This window comes from Lobosporangium transversale (genome assembly GCF_002105155.1).
Source record: "Lobosporangium transversale strain NRRL 3116 chromosome Unknown BCR41scaffold_13, whole genome shotgun sequence".
NCBI lineage: Eukaryota > Fungi > Mortierellomycota > Mortierellomycetes > Mortierellales > Mortierellaceae > Lobosporangium > Lobosporangium transversale.
Window position 1 is genome coordinate 447365 of NW_019028991.1, and position 8871 is coordinate 456235.

General features: G+C 41.3%; 3 protein-coding genes across 3 annotated transcripts; 1 reads left to right on the plus strand and 2 right to left on the minus strand.

Moving 5' to 3' along the window:
- Positions 1-32: 32 nt before the first annotated feature.
- BCR41DRAFT_351205 (t-SNARE) lies at positions 33-2062 on the minus strand. The gene has a single exon (XM_022023760.1). The coding sequence runs from the start codon at positions 2018-2020 to the stop codon at positions 107-109; it is 1914 nt and encodes a 637-aa protein (XP_021882602.1). The 5' UTR covers positions 2021-2062; the 3' UTR covers positions 33-106.
- A 3597-nt stretch (positions 2063-5659) lies between these two features.
- Positions 5660-6080, plus strand: BCR41DRAFT_34811 (hypothetical protein). Its single transcript, XM_022023225.1, has one exon. It carries the CDS (start codon positions 5724-5726, stop codon positions 6033-6035), a length of 312 nt encoding a protein of 103 aa, XP_021882603.1. The 5' UTR covers positions 5660-5723; the 3' UTR covers positions 6036-6080.
- A 1282-nt stretch (positions 6081-7362) lies between these two features.
- Positions 7363-8306, minus strand: BCR41DRAFT_369737 (hypothetical protein; the record flags this gene model as incomplete). Its single annotated transcript, XM_022026482.1, has 2 exons — positions 7363-7517; positions 8006-8306. The coding sequence occupies 2 exons, from the start codon at positions 8304-8306 to the stop codon at positions 7363-7365; spliced, it is 456 nt and encodes a 151-aa protein (XP_021882604.1).
- Between the last annotated feature and the right edge of the window lie 565 nt (positions 8307-8871).

The window sequence follows — 8871 nt, forward strand, 5'->3', positions numbered from 1 at the left end:
TTATATGATGTATTAAATGTATTTGCTTGATTAGACTTGTATCATGTTTCTTAAGAAAGGGTGGAAAGAAAGCAGATAACTATAGCGAAAATTATAATAAAGTTTTTCATGTGCTGACGAACGCCAACATGACCAAAGCACCAACGACACTGACAATCATGATCAAATAGCAGAGCTTCTCTCTGGATTGACGCTGATATTCGCTTGCCTTGAGGACTTCCTGTTGGGCTAATTGGATGCGTCCACGTGTCTGCAAGATGTTATCATGCAAATAATCAACATCACTACGTTGTTCGTGAACCAATGTGCCTAGTTCTCTCATCACATCCATCACTTCACCCATACTCTCTTCAATCTTTCGGATCTCTATCTCTCTCTCTTGAAGAATACTCTCCTGGAAGACGAGCTCACCATCAATCGCTAGGATCTCTCGCAAGAGCGCTTCTTCCTGCAGAGACAGCTCACGGTCGTGGATCGTATAAGGCGTCACGCCAATACTTCCGTATCCACTCGCGACGTTATGACTAATACGGGCGCTATCACTGCTGCTACTGCTAATACCATGCCTCGTAGAGGACAGGGATTTATCTAACAAAGCTCCAGCCTCAATCTCCTCTTGCGATAAATCCATGAGATCTGACCGACGTTGGCTTAACCGTCGATAGGAGGCACTACCTGAAAGCCGTCTCAATGTTGTTACTTGATGCCGCTCGGCCTCCACAGCTTGTTTCTGAAGTTCCTGGAACGATCGGCTAGCCAAACTGAGGTCTTTTGTTAACCGCTGGTGTGTTTGTCGTCGGCTCGCCAAGACTTTACGTTGCCAAGATGACAATTCACTGGGAGCGACCGTGGGTTGCACTCTGATCCCAACAGTTGATGGAGGACCTGCCATGGGTGGTTGATGGTATCGAGCTAAAATCTTGATCTGGCTATGTGCAGACTTGACCAGCTCTTGAGTCGAATCCAACCCTGCATGCAGGCTGGATCGCATCTCTATCGTGTCCTTGTGTCGCTGACCTATACATGGGACTAAGCGCTCCAGCACCGCAATATTGGATGAAATATTGAAGATTTGTTGAGACACGTGGCGAACCAACATATCATAGTCATAGTCCTGGCTTTCAATCGAGGCTAAAGTGGGGATGGGATAATAGTATGACAAAGATGACGATGTTGATGACGTTGCTGGTTTAGGTGTTTTGGTAGTCGTAATAGTAGTGGGATTGGCGGATGGTAAGATTGATGACGATGACGATGGAAAAGACTCTATGTTAATGATTGTGTCGCTCGCGTTATTTGTGTTATTGTCGGTGCTGTTACTGTTTTCGTTAATTGATGTCTTTTGAGTTGTCCTTAGATTAGCTGGCTCAAGATTATCGACCTTGGTAAACCCTTGATATTGGTTGTTGTTGAGAGAATTTGCAGTTGTAAGCAAGGAGGCCTGAATTGGACTAGTTGGAGGCGATAGCATCTGTCGTCGGTCCATATCGCTGGGTCTATGGTCTTTCAAAATCCTGTTGTTCGGACGAGTGATCGATGTAGCGACAGTGTGTGGCGACCGAGTAATCGCTGTAGTAGCTGTTGGCGTCCTCACTGAAGAGTTATTACTATCACTCCTCGCTGCTATGGCTGCTGACGATGTCAAATTTGGCCGAGGAGTATCAAACCTTGTATTATCTTCCAGAAATCGAGAGTGTTGTGTCATAAGATTATTAGACTTTCGTTTAGGCGAAACTGGGGGTGGATGAAGAGGCTGGGTATGCGGACTCTTAACTGGGAGTTGCTGTGGCGATGCGAAATTTAAACCGATACTGTCACGACTACTTCCACTAGCGACGATTGGAAAACCGCTGGGAAGCTTAATGGGTGGTAATACTGAAGAGTGATGCACCTTCATTTTGCTCGATGTCGTAGCTGATGAAGTCGATGTGAAGATAGTATCCTTGTCAATATTGCCATAATGATCGCTTGGAGAGACTGGTGGCGTCCGGAGATTGCGTTCAATATCAGCGAAAGACATTTATCGACAGGAGAGATTTGAATTCTTTTCCAAATAGTGTCAGTCGAATGGAAGATGAGATGAAAAAGAAAAAGGCTGTCTTTGTGGTTTTTATAGTGCTTACCGCTACGTAAATGGATCGGAGAGCTGGAGCAGAACACAATATGACGGAAGTGAAGGAAAAAAAAAAGACCACGAGAACACCAAAGAGAAGGAATTGAGGAGGAAATGGCTGTCAAAGAATCTTTGGTCATGACATATGACAGAGGAGCGAATAAAACATCACATAAAGATAGGGGTCAATCAAGGATGATCCTGCATGCTTGTCATAGAAACAATGCATGGTTAGTAAACAAGCCCCTAATTCTTTGGTCAGCCATTGCTGACTGTATTTTGCAAAAAAGTTTCTAGGTTTTTCAAGAACGAAGCGCCACCAACCTGGCTCCTTTGTTTACATCGAATACGTGCATTGAATTTCTTCTGAGAACGAAGTTCAAAAAGGAAAGTGGTGACACGTAACCGCTAAATACTCATCAATAAACTTACAATCGCATGAAAAAGTTGCAAGGATGGAGTATACTAATATATACCATGTCTTCAATGAGAGAAGCAGTTAATCAGTTTCTAACGTTGTTTGCTAATACAAACCTTCTCTGTATGTCCCTTCTTCTGCCTCAAATAAGTTATCCATTGAGGAAAATGAGCATAGCAAGATTTTGGTGGGCAGTACGAGGGGGTTTTTGCACACGCAAACAGATGTTGTTATGGCAGGTAGTATTTGAACCAGAGAAGGTCAATGAAGGATAAGAGAATTTGAAACTAATCCTGACGGACTGGTCCTCACAAATCCACTGGCGCTTCTTTTATTTAACATGATTTTGAGCACTTTACAGGAGTTTGTTGTAGTACCCCAATCTTATACTCTATGAGATCACGGGTCTTATTACCCCGTTTTGCTCTTCTGTTCTTGGAAAGTGGAATCACTATAAACAAAAAAAAGTTCTTGGAAACGCTTTTACAGGTTCATAAGCAATTAAAACACAATAACCTAATGGCGAGGGGAGTGGGGATCAATAATGGTTTACAAACGAAGATCGTAGACCCGCCTCCCGTTGCAAAAGTTCTTACACTCCTTTCCGACATGTATACTTTTTATTATATATATATATATATATATATATATCCCTTGCTTATTTTGCTCCATAAATCTTTCCTGAATTCAGGTGCACAATTTTCGGAAGAACCCTTCCCCTTTTTTTTTCTGTGCACCGTGTATTTATATGCCTTTCTTTTTTCTTGTCCTGGGTATTGGTCAGATAAAATGGGGTACATGTTCAATGTAAGTTGGGGTTAGGTTTATAGATGATGCAACTGCTCATCTTTGCTTTGTGAGAAATAACACTGTCATGCAACTCTGGATGCAGCAGATTGAGAGTCCTTTTTTTTAGGGCCTCCCAAAAGGAAGATCGGACATAGAAGTCCGTCTGATGCGGTTCTGTACTGAAATGATGGAAAAGATGAGCGCCTTTTTGCCACATTGAGATCGATAACAGATATGCAGGCAGAAATAGATGAAATAGTGATGATATTCAGAACAAAAAAAAAAAAAGGGGGGGGGACGGAGACCAGGAAGCATTGCATTGGGGCTCTCTTCGAGTAACGTTGAGAGAACTAGAGAACCGTTATTGTTTTTTTTTTGTGAGCATTTGGTTCAAATGAGCAAATATGAATAAGCATGTTTGTTGATGAATCTATCGGATCCATGGCAAAGGGATGTAGTTACAGTTTATCTCGTGAGAGAATACACTTTTGAGTTGAATGGCGTTGCTGAGCAAAGCATCTGGCACCAAACCTTACTCTTTTTCTGAGCATGTCTCCTCCTTGGTCTGTGTCCTTTCGAGTAGGTTTTGATCTGATGAATCTGTTTAAAGAGCAGGATAGATAAATTTGTTCTTTCTTCTTGTTACCTTAGGGGCAAAAGTAGGATAGCATTCGAGACGTCAAAGGCGGAGTAAAAAAAAAAAAAGAAAAAAACGCTCTTAGCCACCTTTTACTTTTTTACAATATCTTCAAGACTATCAGTGGCATTTAGAGGAATGTGAGGGTAATGATGACAAAAGAAATGTACAGCTTTCAGTTTTTGTCTCGAGAGCCAATCATACCAGCTTGGGCCCTCCTGGGCCCAATATAATGAACCCAGAAGATTTTGAGTTCCCAAGATTATTAGCCTATCCAATTCACTGGAGCTGGTGTCAGCATGGAAATAATTTCTTTGTATTTTTGATACATAAAGAGTTGAGGCAAAGAAGGAAAAAGTAATATTCTTACATTTAAATAGTGCTACGCCTCCTTTCCTCCCTTATCATTCACATTCCTGGGTGGTCGAATGTGGTTGTTACGAAAAACATCGAGAAACATATTATATATAATTTATACAACAATTGCCTAAACTTGCCTTATTTAGCGGAGATCAGGCGCGATTGTGTTGTTTCTGTTTTTTTTATGTTTTGATGACCTGCACATTGTCGGGTAGTGTTCGGTTGCGTACTTGGGAACTGTACCAATCAAGATTAACTTGCAAAAAATAAAAAATAAAAAAATAGAATTCATCCATGCACCTGTCTAATAAGAGAATGCAGCGTGGACTCTCCTTGTGCTTTTTCGCAGTAAATTGAAAATTTAAAAAGTTTGGCCTCCCTGTGTGTTCCTATAGGTTGCCACCTCGGCGACAATTCGAGTGTCGCAGAGAGGGATTGCAAGGAGTTTCACAGAATTAAATGAACGTAATAAGGGAGAGACTGTATCCAATGAGTAAAGGGTGGCGGGGGATGGAGATCATGGCGTGTTTTTTTTTGTACTGGGCTTGGTAACAAGGGTTCCGACCAGTTTAATAATTTTATTGCTGACTACATATTTTTTGAGATGTTTGTTTGCTTGTTCACGAGTGCTCAATTTTTATATTTATTAAACAGAACTGTGTTCTTTCCGCCTCTGTTTGTTGTGCCCTTTAATTCTGTTTTATCGAATGAATACCTTCGATTCAATTAGTTTGTTTATTTAATTATTTCTTTTCTTTTTTTTCCATTTCCACTTCTTCCCCCAAACCCCTTTCTGCTCATACTTTCTCTTTTTTTCTTCTCTCACGTCCAAACCTAACCCAAGTCAACCTTCATACACAGAAACACAAACCCTTTTTTTTTTCTTCTTTTTTCCTCTTGTCCATACTCGAATGGATAGAGATATGACATATTCTCACACGAGGCAGCACTAAGAAGAAAAAGAAAAAGAAAAGCCATTTGCATATTATATACTCGCACTCTTTCGTTTCTTCTTTCACACCCTTATTTTTCTTTTATCTTTTTTTCCTCGAAATCAATCAAGGGGAGGAGGGAGAGAAGAACGTCAAGTTTTGATTGTACACCCTTTTCTTTTCTTTTTATTCTTCTCCCTTTCTCTCTCTCTCTCTTTCTCTTTTTTTCCCTACTTGCTAACGTTCAGTTTATGACATTCATTTGTTTCTCCTTACTGAGTTTCTTTCATACTTCGTAATCGGATCTCACCATCACCACGACTATATTTTCATTTATCGATTATTACTTGTGACTCTTTCATCATTGTATTATTCTTCACGATAGCATTTATTTTTATTATTGTAATCCAAAGGTGAGTTCTATCTCAGTTCTCACTTTGTTCTCTTTCACGTCTTCTCGTCAACAGGACTTTGATGTTTGCTTCCTTTTTTACCCCCTTGCTTATCATCAATGCAATGGTGTCGAATTTTGATCTGCTGGCTAAAAAAAAGACTTTTAAAGCAATGCTAAATCAAAGACATTTCAATGTCTGTGTCTTTGATTTCTTTTCTTCTCTCCTTCCTTCTCTCCTCCTCTCTCCTTCCCATCCCTTCATTTTTTTCTTCCTTTTCTCTTTCCAGACTGGGAAGAAAGCCTTTCATGTGCTATTCCTGGATGTTCCTGACGCTTCTTTTTCTTTTCTTTACATTTTCCCAGCAAAACGTTATTTTGTTGTAGTAAATTAAGTATTCTCATTCAACTAAATGGGTCTGTAAATATTTATTCTGGATCTCTTTTTTTTTTTTTTTTTTTTGTTTTCATCAACATTCTGCACAGCCCACCTGTTGTCACCCCATTTCTTGGATAGCTCTCATCTCCACAGCTCGGTAATCCACTAGTTCACTATTTCTTTTAAAGCTCTTCTTGTTCCGTCCAACAATCATCTCAAATGAATTCACCAGTTGGCAGTTTGAGTTCCCTCTTCACCAGGTAAAATTTGTCATTAATGTCCCTCCAACAAGCAATTTTTTACCTTAATTCACAAAGATGAAGATCATTGATATTCAATAGTATTACCATATGATGCATTATATGCATTTGACCTTATGGCGGTGCCTCGGCGAATTACTTCCACTGTATAATAACCGTTGCATCTCGGCGATTTTTTTTACTTTTTATTTTTATAAAATATTTCAAGTCTTGTGGATTGTTCGCACAATGCAAGGTTGTGTTATTCTCAAGGCTCCATATCCGATACCCTCCATCTGCTGCAAGACGCTAAAATAACTGTAGAGCGCCTGGAACGTCTGTTAAATGATAGTGAACGCGAGCAGGCAAGTTAAAAATTGCTTTCTGACAACCTTTACCTCCTCCCCTTCTTTTTTTTGTGCTCTCGATCCTCAAAACACGCTACCTTAAGAGTTTATCACCTTAACTATTGTCAATCGATGCAAGCCAGTCTTAGAGTCTCTCCCTCCATGAGCACTCCTTGCTTCTTTTTTTATAATCTTGTATTTGTACTTTTTTCCACCAGTTGGTTGTTTTCTCGCTTATAAAAGAAAGCAAGGGACAAGGACCACATTTGGTTGGATTCTGTCAACAATCTCGCCCCTCTCTCTGCATTTTAATGAGCATAGACCAACAAGAATAGCACCCGATCTTGCTTTACTTTACCTGATACATTATCGACAAATATATTTATAAATGATATATGCAGAAACACAATTTTTTTGGGCCCCACTCCCTTAATTTCCTTTCAAATACCCTCTATCTCGACTCTGCAAGGCCTCGGTCGTTGCATTCACTGTTCATTCGGTATTAACATCATTCTACTTGATATTTGTCATTCCTGTCCTTTCTCTTCCTTTGTTCCTTCCTCGTTTGTGTCTGTGTTCTGGTTTTTCGTTCTTTTAAACAGCGCTCATCTAGTCACGATGAGCAGCGTCAAGTGGGGTTTTCTCAAATGCAAACTGGGTGTCAGGAGCGACTAGGTCGCAGAGGAGGAGGAGGAGGAAGAGAGTGGCCAAATGGATCGATAATCCCTCATCCTATTCAAACAACGCATTTATCATCCTACAAAAGAGCCTCCTCATCCTTCAAAAGTCCGCGATCTCCGGGACCGTTGTCCTCATCACAAGTAAAGGGTAACACAACAATAACAGCTCCTCCATCTGGACCTTTATCTAGACCAGAGTCTAGATCAGGCTCTGAATCAGCATGCAGCCTACCTACGCCCAGAAAAGTATATCAATATCCACCAGAAGACTTGAGCGAGCATCCTCATGAGCAACGGGCAGAAGGCATAGGAGCACACCATCAGTTATTGAGCACTGCCACCAGCGTGAATGGTGCCATCCATAGCATCAACGTTATTAGTAATGGTCGGCCTTACTTGCATGAGAGTGCCGATGAATACCAGCAACATTCTGCCCCGCCTCCCGGAACTCCTCATGTATCCATCTCTTCTGACTATGTAGGCCAATTGACTCCATCAATAATTGGTGCGCCTTCATCCGGGCCAACCCAGTCAACGTTCCATCAGGGTCGCACATCCTTGTCTCAGGGCCAAAGTTACCATTCATCTCATCAATCACCGACTACAGTTGAGCACCCTCTACCACATCATCATCAATATTACCATGAGAACTCGCAATATCATAATCCAACTTCATCCCAGTACCCTAATGGCTTCCACGGAAGCACTGCGTCATTATACAATAGTAATCATCGTCACGCATCAGAGCCTCATGGACATCATTATCGTCCGCATTCCCCACCATCACCAACTCAATATTATTCTGACCAGCATCATCACAACTATCAAAAATCGCCATACCGATCACAACGCCCTCGATATCAGCATCATATTCAACATCCTCCTTCGTCACACGACCACTCTTCGCACTATGATCACAATCGACATTCGATCGAGGGGCATCGTCTAGAGAGTTCGGAGCATCATAGTGACCATCATCAAGGGCAGCCCTCCTCACAGCACCATCATATGACACGCCCATCCCCTCAAGCAGATCCTCGGGCTATTCTGCCTCCATTTTTGAATACTGACCCACAGGTCCAAGATTATAAAGATAGAGAGATCAGAACATTTGCTTCTTCTGGTGATCTGTCAAGCACTTCTATAGTTGCCACTTTGACCAATGATACTGCCGCTGTAACTTCTACCACCATTTCAGGAAGGGCTTCTCTGAGAGAATCAAATATTTCTGCATCCTCCACATCTTCTAAAACTACGTTAGGAGCAGCTACGACTACTTTCATCGGATCAACGATATCCACATCTACGCGTATCAATACTGGAAGCAGTAATGTTGGCAGTAGTGGTAAACGCGAAATCACAGCGACAGGGGGAATGGCGACTTCTACGCAGCGTACTGACAACACAGGCTCACGGACTCAGTTCCATGCACCGCTCGAGCCCGAAGTCGTGACCAAGTTAGATGATATTTTCTTCAAGTTTTTACAGCGCATTTGCTCTGATTGTAAGATTTTTCATTGCCATGAAAACGGGGGGAGTGTGTTTATTGTTTCTTTCCGTTTTTTTACCCTACATAAAAAAAAGGG